General features: G+C 36.8%; 1 protein-coding gene across 1 annotated transcript in view; it reads left to right on the top strand.

Moving 5' to 3' along the window:
- Positions 1-16,897, top strand: part of Itpr (Inositol 1,4,5,-trisphosphate receptor) — an 86,926-nt gene that overhangs the window by 12,533 nt on the left and 57,496 nt on the right. Inside the window, exons 2-7 of the mRNA XM_073089965.1 lie at positions 8,086-8,206; positions 8,979-9,049; positions 11,087-11,208; positions 15,332-15,451; positions 16,046-16,163; positions 16,597-16,709. Of these exons, the coding sequence (XP_072946066.1) occupies positions 8,124-8,206; positions 8,979-9,049; positions 11,087-11,208; positions 15,332-15,451; positions 16,046-16,163; positions 16,597-16,709 (627 nt within the window). The 5' untranslated portion in view covers positions 8,086-8,123. The remainder of the gene's footprint in view (positions 1-8,085; positions 8,207-8,978; positions 9,050-11,086; positions 11,209-15,331; positions 15,452-16,045; positions 16,164-16,596; positions 16,710-16,897) is intronic.

Consider the following 16,897-nt stretch of genomic DNA (forward strand, 5'->3'; position numbering starts at 1 on the left):
GTGTTGAAAATAACTGTAACACGTTTGGAAATAGTTATATTTACTTTTATTTCTTGAGGAAAAATCCGTGAAAGTTATTTTGAGCATTTCAATATCAATTTTTTTACCGTATCTGTCGAGAGTATCTACTTGATTATTCATCACGTTGAAAGTGCAGAGGAATATGGTCGTTATGGCGTCGTTGCAAATGCTAGGTTAGCGTGAAGGTAGAGGGAGGACTTTCAGATGGTTATATGTGAAAATCGGAAGGTATTATGGTACTGTGCGCTCGGTATTATCGCGCTAGTGTTCAGTTACTACTTTATAGACCTGAGGCGTTTGTGGTATAAGCTTGTGCTACATATGTTCTACTTCGTGTGCGATATGCTGAAACTTTTAATGAAGCTAGTGGAGCTGTACTGAAGATGGATTTATGACTGCGTTTGGTAAGATTTTTTTGAATTTGCATGGAAGTATTAATGATGAATATAAACTTTCTATAGCTGAAGGTTAATACGTAATGGTAGCTCTGTAAGTTACGTTCTATGTTTTGTGGAGGAAGAGTAGTTTCTGAGCTCCATGACGTCATATCTAATGAAACACGTTTCACGGCGATACTACGACATATGCAGAACGGCGCGGTTCAATGCGTCAGTTAGTTTTCGTCCAGTGATTCATTTGCACGATTTTTTGTCGATGCGGCTTGATATTTGCTGAACTTTTTCGTTGAACTACTTTCCGCCCACTAGTTTGCGGGAATTTTAGATTCAAATCAAAAATATTTCATTCAAAGTAGATATTTACAGAACTCTTTTTGAACGCCAATATAACTAGCGCCACTTCACAAGGTGTTTCGTTATGGAGAAGTAATATTTATGAAAAATTATTGCATTATTCGGTCAAAACCAAATAGAAATACTCAAGGAAAATATTTTAATTAGTTACGTAAAACCAATAATTTCATAGCACAATATTGTCTTGACTAGACTGGGGTGACCAATGCTTAATACTGGGGTATTGTACTACTGTCGTGTTGACTACTACTACTGACTACTTGACTACTACTGTATGAATGTGAAGTTATTTTACCGTAGGTATATTCCGCGTTGTCCCGGTAGTTCCGGGACTAGAATAGGGCTACGGTATTCCCTGCCTGCGACTAAAAGGGGGCTTCCGGGGTTGCCGGTGGCAAGAGTGGGAGCTCGAACCGTCCAGCAAGCGACCCCGGGAAGGACGACGGTATGTGTGGTCGCATACCGTTGTAAACACCAGATGGTGTGGGAGGAGTCAAAAGTGCTCCCCCCAGGGCAGAGCCCGATCGGGGCATCGCGCTTGGAGGACTCCGGTTGTATTCCCTCGGAGATCCCGGAGTTCTCCAACAAGCGCTGAGGACGGCCACCGGTGGGATTTTAGTGCGGTAAAAGTCCCACATAACCCGGTGTCGCTCCCACATCGTCGGGTACCTTTTGAAAGTTTCACCCTAGTAAACAAAAAAAAAAAGGTATAGTCCGCGTAAAAGTACTAGTCCGCTCCGAATATTGAAGTGAATCGCGTCGCCATAACAAATTGTATGACTACACCTGCTCGCAACAACTTTAGAGCGGACTAGCAGATTAGCGCGCTATCAGTTACATGACAGATTATGGGGATGAGCCGACGGAGGGTCATTAAAAATTATGTTAATCATACCAAAAATATAAGCAGAAGTAATTTTTTTAATGAGAAAGAACATTTTAATAATTAATAAAAGGAAAATTTAGAATAAATACCTAAAGAATAATTTATTTTACAATACAATAAAACACTCTTTTTTATACACCAAACTAAGTAACAAATACAAAATTAATACACTTTAATCAATTTTAATTAAATGTTAGTGAAAAAAGTTTCAATCTTTATTACTTGTACAAATATGATAATCAATAATCTTTACCAAGAAGCTGAAATTCATACAAATATACTCATTATTGCTCTTTTATTTAAATTAAAACTCGGTCCAAGTTCTCGAGAGGCAGCCAAGATTTCCTTTGTACTTTATTAAACATTCCACTACTGAGGGTATTTCTGAATACAACGGAACGTACAATAATGTTTCCCACTGTAATAAAACAATACCACTGAAATAATAAGCATTTGTTAATTATTGTTACGTTTGCTCTTCGTTGTTATGGCAATGCGAATTGGGATTTGTATGGCTGATATCAACAGCAATTCAAATGTACACCCCGTTTTTAATATCCATTCATTCCAGAAAGGTGGTAGAACCCTTTGTGGTTCGACTCCGGCGGCACCACCGCCACACCTATTTCTACCTAATAACAGCAGTGTTAAGCGCTGCTGTGTTCCGGTTTGAAGGGTGTGGTAAGGGAGACAGACTTTTCCGAGGCGTTCCAGCTTAGTCCTCAGGGGTAGCGGCGCATCTGTGGCCGACCTCAGGTAGGAATATCTAATCCTATCTGGGGTTGATTACAGATATCCATGGGCGGCAGTAGCCACTTACCATCAGGTGGACTGCATGCTCGTCTGCTACTCTTATATTATAAAAAAAAAAAAAAAAATTCTACTGCTGAGTACGGGATTCAGAATTTCCAGTTCATTAATGACGGAAAGATCTTTATACAATCTAGTAACGCGGAGATTTTTCTCTTATTGGAAACTTCTATAGGCAAAGATAACTTGCTAGTATATCGTCAAATATTTTGGAAGACTGGAATCTGGTATAGTCCGCGTACAACTACTAGTCTACTCAGAATATTGAAATGAATCGCGTCACCGTGGCAAATTGTATGACTACACCTGCTTGCAACAAGTCAGAGCGGACTAGCAGTTTGGCGTGTACTATAAATATTTGACAAAAAACATTTTTTCCTTCCAGATCGTAGTTGTTTAGTCCGCCTGAGTCATGACTCGCTAGTAAAATCGGTGAATGTCTAAGCGTTGTTATTTATACTGTGATGTAGTTACAGGTAACAGAAGTAAAATCAACAACTCCTATGATGTTATTTGACGCTTCTGCCAAGGCAACGACACAATAGCTCCTGGCCGACTACAGCTCACAATGTCCAATGCTACAATTATAAGTATCTGTAGCAAGACATTTACCTATAGCATATACTCGTACATATCAGCATTTGTTATACGGGTACAATTCCAGCGCTCGGGTAATATTAGTTACCAAAATGGAAAAGTTCTCCCCAAATATTTTAGGTTAGGTTAGGTTAGAATATAAATTGGTACGTTTTTTTTTCCGTATATGTAGGCGTTTCAATATAAGTTTTAATATGTTTCAGAAACTTTTCATTAATTTTCTATGTTAGTGTGTATGAGTGAAATGCTTTTTTTAGCATGCTTTTATAAGCTTGACCTGTATGTATGTAACGAAATCTTTGAACTCGATTTTACCCACTTTGAACGGTTCAATTAATTAAAATTTTGAAAAATTATCAAAAACCAATGACAATACACGATCTTAATATTTTTATCCCATTTTCGTCATTAGGATCGTCAGGAATCAGGATTAGTGATTTTCCTTTCGCGATTTTAGCGCGGTTTTTAGTTTTTAAACTATATTATTATTAAATATTAGACATATTTAGCTGATACGAACAAAATGTAACTTCGATGAAAATACACCAATATGTTAATATGATTTTGTTGAGCTGATAATGGACTCTGCTGCTGATGCTGCGAATGCTTAACTATAACAATATCTTAGTTAAACATTGGATTCAAGTAAATAAAAGCTTCTTTGAAAATACAGATGTAATTTAATTTTATTACAGGATAACTAGATCTTTTCTCTGCAGGATTTACCTTCTATTTTATCCTTCGGGATATCTCTTCCTATCGTGCACAGTATCAAATATGGGTCACCATGTACCTGTATGATATGCTTTGATATAGGTAGATACTACACTGTAGGTAACGGGGAGTCTGCCAGAGTGCTTTGTCTCATCTTTCACGTCGTTCACGGTTGTTATCTACAACTGTCGACGTTTCGCCGTTTTGACTTGGTTTTGACATATAATTATTTGACATACAAGTCAACAAAATTGTGTGTATGGGTATACCATCGTTAGAAATTAGGTATATGGGCTGCAAGCTGCAACCTTTTATGTCACACTGCTGAGCGAAGATTGGAACAGTAAAGTACGCACGCAGCTCCAATGCGAATTGATACGGATTATTTGCCAATCCCTGTAGCGGTAGCGGGTTTGAAGGTGGTAGAACCCTTTGTGGTTCGATTCCGGCGGCACCTATTTCTGCCTAATAACAGCAATGTTAGGCGCTGCTGTGTTCCGTTTTGAAGGGTGTGGTAAGGGAGACATACTTTTCCGAGCCGTTCCAGCTTAGTCCTCAAGGGTAGCGGTGCATCTGTGGCCGACCTCAGCTAGGAATGTCTATTCCTATCTGGGGTTGATTACAGTTGTCCATGGGCGGCAGTAGACACTTACTTACCATCAGGTGGACTGTATGCTCGTCTGCTACTCCTGTATTGTAAAAACATATATACTCGTATATATGTTCAAATCCCTAATGAGGCCTCTTATGAGATTTAAGGACTACTATCCTATGATAACAAGCGGGACATCGCGTAATGTGAACTCCGAACCACGGAAGTGCGCATGGAATTTTGCTACTACCGGTGAAGAGTATGTTACAAATTACTGTATTATCTTATACTATAAAGGTCTCGTGTCACAATGTTAGTTACCGTTCCGTTCTCCTCCAAAACGGATTTACCGACTTTCACCAAATGTTATATGCATATTGAGTAGGTCTGAGAATCGGGTACTATCTATTTTTCATACCCCTAAGTGATAAGGGTTGTTCACCCTTAACATTTTTTATTTATATGGCAACACAATGTGTGCCGGGTCAGCTAGTAATACGAGTAATAAAATAATGTTTGTCAACTTGCCAGTACATAACGTTGTTTTCTCATGTCTATCAATATGGGCCAGTTATTAGCTCGATTTATTTCAATACGTTTACTTAGATAATAGTACAAACGGTTACGATATGTATACTCGAGTACCCAGTCTAGTTGCTCCCCCCAGGGCAGAGCCCGATAGAAGGGCATTGCGTTAGGAGGACTCCGGTTGTGTTCCGTTGGAGATCCCGGTTTTCTCCACCAAACGCTGAGGACGGCCACCGGGGGGGTTTTAGTGCGGTAAAAATCCTACATAACCCGGCGTCACTCCCATGGCGTCGGGTACCTTTAGAAGGTTTCCCCCTCGTCAACAAAAAAACAAAGAAAAGGGTATACTCGAGTGAAACGACAGCCGGTTACCAACACACTGATTTTACTTTTTTGTAGCACCCTCGATGGACACAGCCAATCACACTCACGTTCTCAGTAATACATTTTTCTATAAAGGCTACAAGTAATACGTGTACAAGGATACAAAGTTTTCTTTACGTCTCCTTTAAAAGCTAACTTTAATACAGTCAGTGCAATTTCCGTAATCGACGCGCGCTATTTCCGTAACTTCCTGAAACTACACTTTTCTTTTCCTTAAAGCAGCAAAAAGTATATCCATAAAAACGCACTTGGAACAATTTCTTCTTATTAAATTATTTTTTCACAATTATGTTCATGGAACACGTAGGTAGATCCTTATTCCTTATTATATTCCTTAGTAATATTATAAATTCGAAAGTAACTCTGTCTGTCTGTCTGGTTGTCTCTTCTTCACGCCTAAACCACTGAACCGATTTTAATGAAATTTTGTACAAAGATAGTCTGAGACCCGAGAAAGGACATAGGATAGTTTTTATCCCGGAAATCCCATGGGAACTAGGGATAGCGATCTAAGATTAATCGGAGAATCGATCTTTTGGACCAAAACTAGTACAATATAAGACAATAGATAGAAGGAAATATCGTAAAAAACTGATGGAATCGTGTGTATTGCGTATATTTTGCCAAAATCTCTATTCTGAGACTACTTCAAACGTTTCGTTTGTTTGGTAGTCTCTTAAACAAGTGGAGAATTCCGCGTATAATGTGAGTGGCGTAGCGTTACGTATTTTTAAAATGAAAACAATCGTCACACGGACCACGGTACGTGAGATATTGTATAAGGCTTCAATCATTAAGATTTAACACGGTGTTGACACGCTTGTAACAACCTCATTTGTATGTATTAGGTAATATATATCGAGATAATAAATAACGTGTGATACAATTTAGAGGACGGTAGAACATTGACGTTCTGGTTTTAAGGATCATCATCATTAACCCATTACTGTCCCACTGCTGAGGCACGGGTCTCCTCTCAGTATGAGAAGAATTAGCCCATAGTCCACCGCGCTGGCCAAGTGCGAATTGGTAGACCGCAAGGATCTATTAAGACCGATAGTTTAAAGTGCACTGGGCAGCGGTGTAGCATTAAATCACAGACAGCTCTATCGATGAAAGTGTATGATGAAAGTAAAATCAGTTCAGGACAACGTAGTTACGCATTTTAGTAATAATTGATCTTAATCAATATTTGCCTACCAAATTTTTAATGTTTTTGGTGGAATGTTTTGATATTTTTGCTCTGGCAAGCTGCATATTTGGAGTTGAGACTAGTGGGAACCCACTTCTATTATACTGTCATGGTAACGAAGCAGCCCCATACCGTTTTGATATGAAGAGGGTGCGGAGTTCAATTTCAGGCCAACTTTACATAATTAATTAATAAGACTATACTTCAGTATGAGTGTATAAAGCGTTAGTAAGCGCTTCCCAAGCTCATATTTAGGGCTGAAAACTCCCATATCTATATCTGAAGGCGAAATGTCCATTAAACGAGAGATAGGGTACATACCAGTTTGTTTACTTATCTACACTAATATTATAAAGAGGAAAACTTTGTTTGTTTGTTTGGTTGTAATGAATAGGCTCAGGGACTAATGGACCGATTTTAAAAATTCTTTCACCATTCGAAAGCTACACTATCCACGAGTAACATAGGCCATATTTTATATGAAATATATTTGATAAATAGATTTTAAGGCGGTACAAACTCTGCCGGGTCAGCTAGTATTAAATAAATGGATAAAAGGGTCCTAAGCTTTCAATTCCTTTTAGCTACTAAATAAATCTATTCAATCCCATTATTGGAAACCTCTGCTCTGAATTCGTTTTATGGTAATTTTGGGTTTTGCTTCTTACCTGGGATTGCCTGTTACTCGCATCTTAGCTGGGATTTATGGGAACAGGGATTGGATGAGATGTAGATTTGATTAGGGTAGTTTACTTAATCTTGATTTTATATTCAGAACCAATATTAATACCATACTGTACAAAGTTCTTATTAGTGATCGAAGTGTACAAATGAGTAAATCTAGGTATGGGTGTGGTAGGTAATTGTCATCAATCCGTTATAATCTGCTGTTGGTTATCTGCGTCTTCTCAGGTTATTGATGGTTCAGGAAAGTTACTACCATCTCCTAAAACAATGTTATTTTAATCATACATTGAAATTTCGTACCGCGACCTCGTTAAAGTAAGATTGTTTATATAATATTACAATAAGCAGTTTTGTATTATGTCGGTCGAAAGTATTCATTCTTTTTTTTGCAGGAAATTTTACTTTTTAAGCATTATATGACAATTTCAGTTGGTTTTATACAATGGATAAGCGAAAAATGAATAAAGGTTTAAATTTGTTCAACTGCGTATGTCGGAATATTTTACTTTTTTAAGGACCTCGTGGTACGAAACAATATAATGTTGATGCAATATTGAAATTAAACTTTCCTGAACTATGAAGGTTTTTAAAAGATGGTGGTAGCCCCCCAGGTCATATCTTAACCCGCTGACCTAATGCCGATTCCGAGTACCCTGAAAGCAAGTCTACCGAATTCTCACATCTTTAAGAACATATTTTTAGAGAACTCTGAGGCACTCAGTTTTAATGCACATAACTTGGTAATTGGTGCACCTGGAATTTCAACTCCGGACCTCCCACGAGGCGAAAATTTGTTCAACTTATCATGCAGACATTTAAAATTTTAGGCTTTTAAACCCTACCAATCCCATTTCAACCAGATATCAGAAAGAGTAAAGAATAATTATAGAAATTATTTTAATTGTTCTACTTTTGTTCTCAGGTGTTGTTGCATGGTGGGGGTAAGGAGAAGGTGCAACGATGGGGGACAGCTTCCTGCACCTGGGGGACATCGTCTCCCTGTACGCGGAGGGCTCTGTATCAGGATTCCTCAGTACCTTAGGGTGAGTGCTTTTGTATTCCGAGTACCTAATTGTAGCCAATTAGACACATGATATAAAGTGGTCATTTACTTTGTCATTTGTGAAATTAAATTACTGCCACGCCTATTTCTTTCTTATACAAGTGGTATTAAATTTTACTCTGTTCTGGTTTAAATGGTATGGTAATATATAGGTAATATATACATACACGAAGCGTTACAGCTCAGTTCTTAAGGGCAACAACTTATTTGTGGCCAAACTCACATAGGGCTTCAATACACTTTGGGGTTGATTACAAATGTCCTTGTGCTGCTATAGCCACTTACTATCAGATGGTCTGCATGCTCATTTCTTACTTTAAAAGTATTTTTGGTAAATTAATAGTATTGTAAATTGTTTTTTTTTATAATATAAGAGTAGCAGACGAGCATGCAGTCCACCTGATGGTAAGTGGCTACTGCCTCCCATGGACATCTGTAATCAACCCCACATAGGATTAGATATTCCTACCTGAGGTCGGCCGCAGATGCGCCGCTCGCTACCCCTGAGGACTAAGCTGGAACGCCTCGGAAAAGTCTGTCTCCCTTACCACACCCTTCAAACCGGAACACAGCAACACACTGCTGTTATTAGGTAGAAATAGGTGTGGCGGTGGTGCCGCTGGAGTCGAACCACAAAATTTATTTCAAATTTGTAAAATTACATAGGGAAATGTTAATGGCCCCGTTAGTTGATAACAATATTGAAGGGTAGTTTAATTTAAATGTTTGTGTTAATAATCTATTGTCTGCAGGTTGGTAGATGACAGGTGTGTCGTTTGCCCCGAGGCCGGCGACCTGACTGATCCGCCCAAAAAGTTCAGGGGTAAGTTACCCTATTACACCCGCTCTATTTATTACTTTTACGAAATAAAATAAATTAATAATATGGGTTAGACATTTGCGTGATAATTATATTTTTCTGTTGTTTCATTTTTTTTGAATTGTGCTAATCGCTAAAAACTGTCGTTAATTAATCTTTCAAGCACATATAAAGTAATACGGCCTTTTTTGAAAAGTTCTCATTATTTTTGGGCGTATGAGATGTAGCTCGTGAAACTTCCCGAAAATACCTTATATCTGTAATGAATCGCCAAGATTGGTTCGAGTATGGAAAGAAGAAAAATGGTACAGATAAAAAATAATTAGTAAAAAAAAAAAAACAAAAAGCTGACAGCCCGAATATAGCCCATGTCACTCCCCCAATTTAGATGAATACAACGATACCTCTTGTTGTTAAAATCCCTCAAGCCTAAAAAAATAGTTTTATTTTGCTTTCATACAAATTAGCATATTGCGAGTAGGTATATTGTGGTAGTTATAGGTAATCATAATTATTTCTATACCTAGACTCTAGACTATTCCCAAAATAAAGTTTACCGCGAATAACCTTCGTGTTACGTGCCTAAACCAAATATTTGCATTGTTAATAGTTTCGCCACCGATATTGAAACTTACTAAAATGAATATTGTTCTAAAACTTAATTTAGTAGGACCCACCCTCACCGTTTAGGGGATTATATCCGAACCTACGTTATTAAGTTCACTTAATTTACTATCTACTGTGTTTCATCGTTAAGCATAATTAAAACCAACCCACTGAAATATTTTAAATATAGAAATAAGAAAGTTCACATCAATTGCTTGGATTTCAATGAAAAATACCATGAGTAGGTCCCTCCCTAGACACTAGGTCTTTTTCTTTTCTTAACGAGGGGGAAACCTTCAAAAGGTACCCGATGACGTGGGAGCGACGCCGGGTTATGTGGGATTTTTATCGCACCAAAACCCCCCCGGTGGCCGTTCTCGACGCTTGTTGGAGAACTCCGGGATATCCGACGGAACGCAACCGGTTTCGTAACGCAACTAGGTGTAGGATACTTTTTGTTCCTATAAAAGGTCCCTGTGGAATAATTGTTTACACGTCCGAAAATTGCATAGCATTGAATGAAATTTTGCAAAGACATTTAAATTAATGTATTGATAGTGATCTTTTCAGTTATTTGTGATAACTAAAAGCATAGCAATATATTTAGCTATCCATTAAATATTGTTCTCATGTAAGTGTAAGTCTTTATGAGAAAATAAATTCTTTAAACTTAAACCTACTAAAAGTATAGATTGCATAGCTAAAAGTCCATGCAAATAGTCTCTACTGGAAGCTCATACTTTATAAATTGTAGGTATTTAATTACTTTGTTAGTTAAAAGTTATCTTGAGTCTGCGCCTCGCAACTTGATAAAAAGATAAAGTAAATCGTAGATACAACATTAAAGTTAATGTAGCCGTTTACAAAATTAATTGAAAAAAATAATTAGGCTTGATAGTATCGTAATTAATTAACCCCTTGTTGGAGCTTCCTAATCAAAATATGATCCCAGAAGGCGATGAGAGATAAGTCCGGTGCTCTGTGCTAATCGCACCGGATCAACCGTTGACAGTTATTAAATAACCGTGTCTAGTATTTAGGGGATGTCGGATATTTGAAATATCTGTTATCTTTATAACTATGTCTGTGTAGTTATCAAATTAATAACTATTTAATCATACAGTATTACTGTTTAATATTTTTATAAAGTAAATATAAAGTTTTACATAGTGATTCATATAATTAATAATTTATGATGGATGGATTGTTTTGTATTCTGGTTTTACGGGACGATATGTTCCCTCAGCGACAAAGTCCTTTTATAAATTAAAATATAATAAATGTAGAAGAACTATTCCCTTTTATGTTATATTAGTTGGGTTAGGTTAGGTTAGGTTAGCCGATTAGAAACTTGTTGAAAATACACCGAGCGTTAAAATCGAAGGTTTTGCACATCTGTGGTGTTCTCTTTGAAACAGGTTGTTGTAATTCCAGATTGCCTGTTCAAGATATGCCCTATGAACCGCTACTCCGCGCAGAAGCAGTTCTGGAATACGGCCAAGCAGTCCGCCAATTCCAACGCGGATACAGACACCGGACTGCTGAAGAGGTTGCACGTGAGTATCATTGACAATATTTTTTTAAGGATTGAAGTAGAAAACTAATTTGAAACTTGATGGTAAGTTGTGACTGCCGCCCATGGACATCTCTGACTACTACCGTATAGAACAAGTTTAACTGTAGCTGATCACAGACGCGTTGTCGTTCTTAAGGAATAACATGGTCGCCTCATATGTAAGAATCGGTGTATACATCCAAGTACCGAAACGTAGAACGCTTCCCTTCCCGCTAGGTATGGATGTGGCGGTGATACCTTGCTGTTTGAACAATATTGGCTGTACCACTGACAGCACTATAATACAATTTTTTTTTTACAAAATTATGAACATTCTGTCCACTTGATAGTAAGTGGATCTGCCTTATAAGAGGAGTTATAAGCACTGCTGTGTTTTTGTATACAAACAGAAGGCTGTAATGATCATTGTATGGCGGTAATGATCACTTACTATCTAATGAACGCTCTTTTACTACTTTAATTAAAAAAAAAATACAAATAATGCAGTGTAATATGTTCTGTAGAAATGGTATAAAAATATTCTAGTTAAATATAACATTTAGAGTAAAAGTAATACGCTATGCCACATGACGAAAGCAGTCACACTTCGTCTGTGCGCACAGGACTACTGGTTTTCAATGACGTCCTGTTTTATCATGCGTTTGCTACACAAGACACAAGACACCGCTAGGAAAACACCGGTTTATATTCATACCAGCTGACCCGGCAAACGTCGTGTTGCCATATAACTAAAAAATGTTAAGGGTGAACAACCCTTATCACTTAAGGGTACGACAAATAGATAGTAGCCGATTTTCAGACCTACTGAATATGCATATAAAATTTGGTGAAAATCGGTAAAGCCATTTCGGAAGAGTACGGTAACTAACACTGTGACACGATAATTTTATATATAAGATAGTACTTTTATCCTCATTTACACACAAAGGTAAACTCAAAACTCCTTCCCTTTTTCTTATTGTATTGAAGTAGGAAATGTAAAGTCAATGCTATGCTAATGGTAAGTTAGCGACTTTTTTTATAATATAGGAGTAGCAGACGAGCATGCGGTCCACCTGATGGTAAGTGCCTACTGCCGCCCATGGACATCTGTAATCAACCCCAGATAGAATTAGATATTCCTATCTGAGGTCTGCCACAGATGCGCCGCTACCCCTGAAGACTAAGCTGGAACGCCTCGGATAAGCATGTCTCTCTTACGACACACTTCAAAGCGGAACACAGCAGCTTTACACTGCTATTATAAGGCAGAACTAGGAGTAGTTGTGGTGTCGCCGGAGACGACCATACATTGTTGTACCACCTTCTAAATTTCTGTACATATAATAAGAGTCACGGGTCGTAAGTAAATAGTATTTTTTATTGTTTCATTATTGGCTCCTATTAAAATAGAATTGTTTAAGCTTAACAATATCGGTAGTATTTTGACTTCAGTACTTGCATCGTTGCCAAATGTTTGTTACTGTGTTTACTCGAAATGGTTTCCAGTAGGTGTGAATGCAGCACTTGCAACTATAAAATGATTAAAATTAGATTTTCAGTTTTTGATAATATTCTGGACATTATGGTGTAAATGTCGGTACTAATGTAATTTGTAATTTTTAAGATTGTAGTTACAAAGGAGTTTGCTATTCACTTTATAATAAGTGGTCACCGCCGCCATGGACATAAGTAACCAACTTCATACAGAACAAGGACTGTATCTGAAGCCAACAACCCTGAAGATCACAGATGTGTTACCACCTCTAAGAAATAAGATGGTCGTGTTCAACCCATTAACTACGGTCTCACTGCTGGACACGGGTCTCCTCTTAGAATTAAGTTTAGAGAATAAACATATTGGCAGACTTCATATATATTTGAGATGATTAGCTTGCAATTTTAACTTTAATCTAAGTACATATAACTCAAAGGTGACTGACATAGTGATCTATCAACCCACAGCCCAAACCACTGGACGGATCGGGCTGAAATTTGGCATGCAGGTAGATGTTATGACGTAGGCATCCGCTAAGAAAGGATTTTGATCAATTCTACCCCCAAGGTGATAAAATAGGGGATGAAAATATTACTTCGTAACGCGAGCGAAGCCGCGGGCAAAAGCTCGTTTTTATATATAAAACCTTAATATTAACTTCTAAAATACGTAACATCAGCAAAAGTCGTAATATAGCTCGCTAGTAAAATAAACCTATATGAATGAAAAAGGCGCACGGTAGCACTGATATAATATGTGCCACAAATAACTTTAATGGGGTTATTAGCTCCATTTTATTTACTCATTCTTTCATCGAATCAAATAAACGCCGTTGAATCTACGCCTCATTTATCTATACTGATAAAATATTTGATTGTGTGGATATTATTTATTGTGATTAGAAATAGATATAGATATTGGATTTATCTTTAGATTTGCGTTTTGTTAGTATTTATAATCTAAGTAATGTAGTTATTATTTTTTATATCATACAAGTCAGAATTATCATAATTTTTATGATATATTGTTTGTTAAATGACGTGACAATATTTTTGATATATTTTTATGATCTTTTCTAAATTTTCTGCTTTGAAATAAATATTCCGTATCCTAAATCGAGTAGTTAATTTAATTACCTTCTTAAAAATTCTGTAGCACAGCCACATACTAATAAGATTGCCTGAAGTCTAACGTCTTTTTGATTCTAAAAATATTTTCTTTATTTAAATTATAAGATTAGTTAATTACCGCACTGGATATCTACTTACTAAGCTGTTTTTCAGTTTATGAGCAATTCCGCTGCGTAAGCTAGTCTCGCTTCTGTCCCATTTGATCTAATTGGGTGTTAATGGATAAATTGGCGTTATTCGAAAGCGTGTCGCCTTTGAATAAACTATTAGTCTACAGTTTCTATTATTGAAATTTTCTGGACTACTTTTTCTCGTAACTGAATCGTTATTAATATTCGATCTATCAAATATTTGGCTTACCAAATATCGACATTTGACTATTTCTTTATACTAGTTATTGTCTTTGGTAAGTAATCAGATAGACTGATTAGTAATAATAAAATTAATCTACGATTTTTATTAAAAATATGGGAAGCAGATGGATTGTCGTTCTACAACTTTCATTTTAGTTTTCAAAAAGGAATCCTGCTTTATTTGTGAGATGTGGGACCTCTTATTTGGGTGTAATTCGTGTAATTTGTGTATACAAATTGTAAAAATTTTATTTTCTGGCTATACTATGTGCTTTCGGCAAAATATTACATTGCATTATTCTTTTAGCGCATTTTTGTTATAAAATATCCATTCGTTCCCTAAGATCTCATAAAAAGTTAAAACACATATAAAATTAGACACCTTTCAACATAAAAACAAAAGGCAAATAAAACAATAATGAATATATTATTCAGGAGGATTCAAAGCATTCTTATCTCCATAATAGGTCTAATTCATCAATTAAATGGGTCGTTTGGTATGAAGGCAGTTTCTCACAGTGATTTAGCGCAGGACACGAATATCTGGTTATAATGTGCGATTCACGCTTTGTATAGAAATGAAAACGGGATGATTGTGTAATGCTTTCATCTTAAACTTTATGGGTGTTAGTTTTTGACTGAGGCGAAAATATATTGTGATGTAGTATTATATAATATTCTACGCGCGTTCACGCTGTGGCCATTGTTTTTATTTTTTACGGAAAAATTAATTGACAAATATCTATATTGTACATGTTAAAGAAATAAAAGCATACACGCAACATTTTGGAAATTATTAAAACGGTTGCTATCCTTGTTGTCTGTCCTTATGTTATTTTCTTAGATTTGGCATAGGCACTATCTTGCTGATTATGGACTTTCGTGTAATGAACTAGATTTTATTGATTTAATGATGTTTTGTGTGTTTTAACCGTGCAAATTTTTGGTTTGATCACACTGATGATGAATCATATAATTTAAATAACACACCAGAAAAAGTATGATTCCAAAAAACTTCTGACTCTGACACAGTTTTTAATTATATTTTTTCGCCCTGCAGAGCGGTAGTACGGGGTCGATGATATTGTGATTTTACTTTGTACTGTGTGTATCCGTTATACTGAGAGTAATTATGTTCTCCAGCATGCCGCAGAGATAGAGAAGAAACAGAACGAGTTGGAGAACAAGAAGCTGCTGGGGACGGTGGTGCAGTACGGCAGCGTGATACAGCTGCTGCACGTCAAGTCCAACAAGTATTTGACTGTGAGTATGCGTTTATGTTTGCAATATACTCGACTTTTGTCAGGTACAGTACATTGCTTTAATATCAAATGAACTGTACAAAAAGTTAGAAGAACATTTTTTCATACGCGTCAAGACAAGGTTGTTTAGAAACGCAACAATTAAGATACATCTTGATATACAATAGTAATTAGAAATTGTCTGTTTCCTACAACAGCTTTCTTACTATTAGGTTGACCATTATAGAATAGTGTAGTCAATAATAAATAACAAAATATAAATGAGTAATAAATAGTAATAAAATCATAGCGTATATGCAGTTGTGTATTTACTAAGTAGAGCGGCAGAATGTAGGGGCGGCAGATTTATCTTGAACTCCCTTTGTTCGGTAATGTTCGGAGGCTATTTTATTTTGTCTACATTTTTCGCTATCTATGTGGGGCGACAATAAATAGTAATTTGTACTATCTCGTCATCGTATCTGGCCTGGACAGCACTGAAATACAGTATAAAACTCTAGAGCTCGGTAGGGGCGGCAAAATTTGTATGGCCAACTGGCGGCAAATATGTAAATTTGACACTGAGAGTAAATAATGATTGATATGTGTTCTCCAGGTAAACAAACGATTGCCTGCATTGCTAGAGAAGAATGCGATGCGGGTGCATCTCGACGCGAACGGGAATGAGGGGTCGTGGTTTTATGTTATACCCTTCTACAAACTGCGATCCACGGGTGAGTTCAATGCGATATAAATGTTCATATTTTTCAGAACAACTAGAATTGCTAGAATAGTCGTTCCGGACAACTTTTTAGTAGATAAAACACATTTGATTATAACGTATATGATAGTTACTGGAACTTCATCTGTTACGTTTAAATTTAAATTTAATGATAATCATACACCTAATTTTGTGACATATAATAAGATAACATAACTACATATCTCCGAAACCTTAATAATTAAAAAATATTCTTTTCACTTGAGTAGAAATCAACCACTAGGTTGCCGGCAAGGAATTATAATATAAATCTTGATGATTGAACTCTGATGTATAATAAGAAGACACCAAAAATCAAATTATAATAAGTTATTCAGCACTTTTATTTAATTCTTATATGAACAGTAAAGACTAAAATTAATAAATGTTTATGTTTTATTCTGTAGGAGACAATGTAGTAGTGGGCGACAAGGTGATAATGAACCCGGTGAACGCGGGCCAGCAAGTGCTGCACGTGTCCGCCAACCACGAGCTGCCCGACAACGCCGGCTGCATGGAGGTACGGTCCGCGACAAACTACTAGTCCGCTCCGAATATAGAAACTAGTCGCGTCGCAACAGCTAAATTTAGATATTAGCGGGACGAAGACGTGGTACCCCCCCGGCACTCTCCGCTGCCCGCTTTCGCCCGCGGGCACATAGCAAATTAAATTAAAATTAAAGAGAATTCTGAGAGAGCTAATTTTGC

Source organism: Epargyreus clarus, unplaced genomic scaffold (assembly GCF_041222505.1).
Source record: "Epargyreus clarus isolate Ecla_fem2 unplaced genomic scaffold, WU_Ecla_fem_2.2 ptg000031l, whole genome shotgun sequence".
Lineage (NCBI taxonomy): Eukaryota > Metazoa > Arthropoda > Insecta > Lepidoptera > Hesperiidae > Epargyreus > Epargyreus clarus.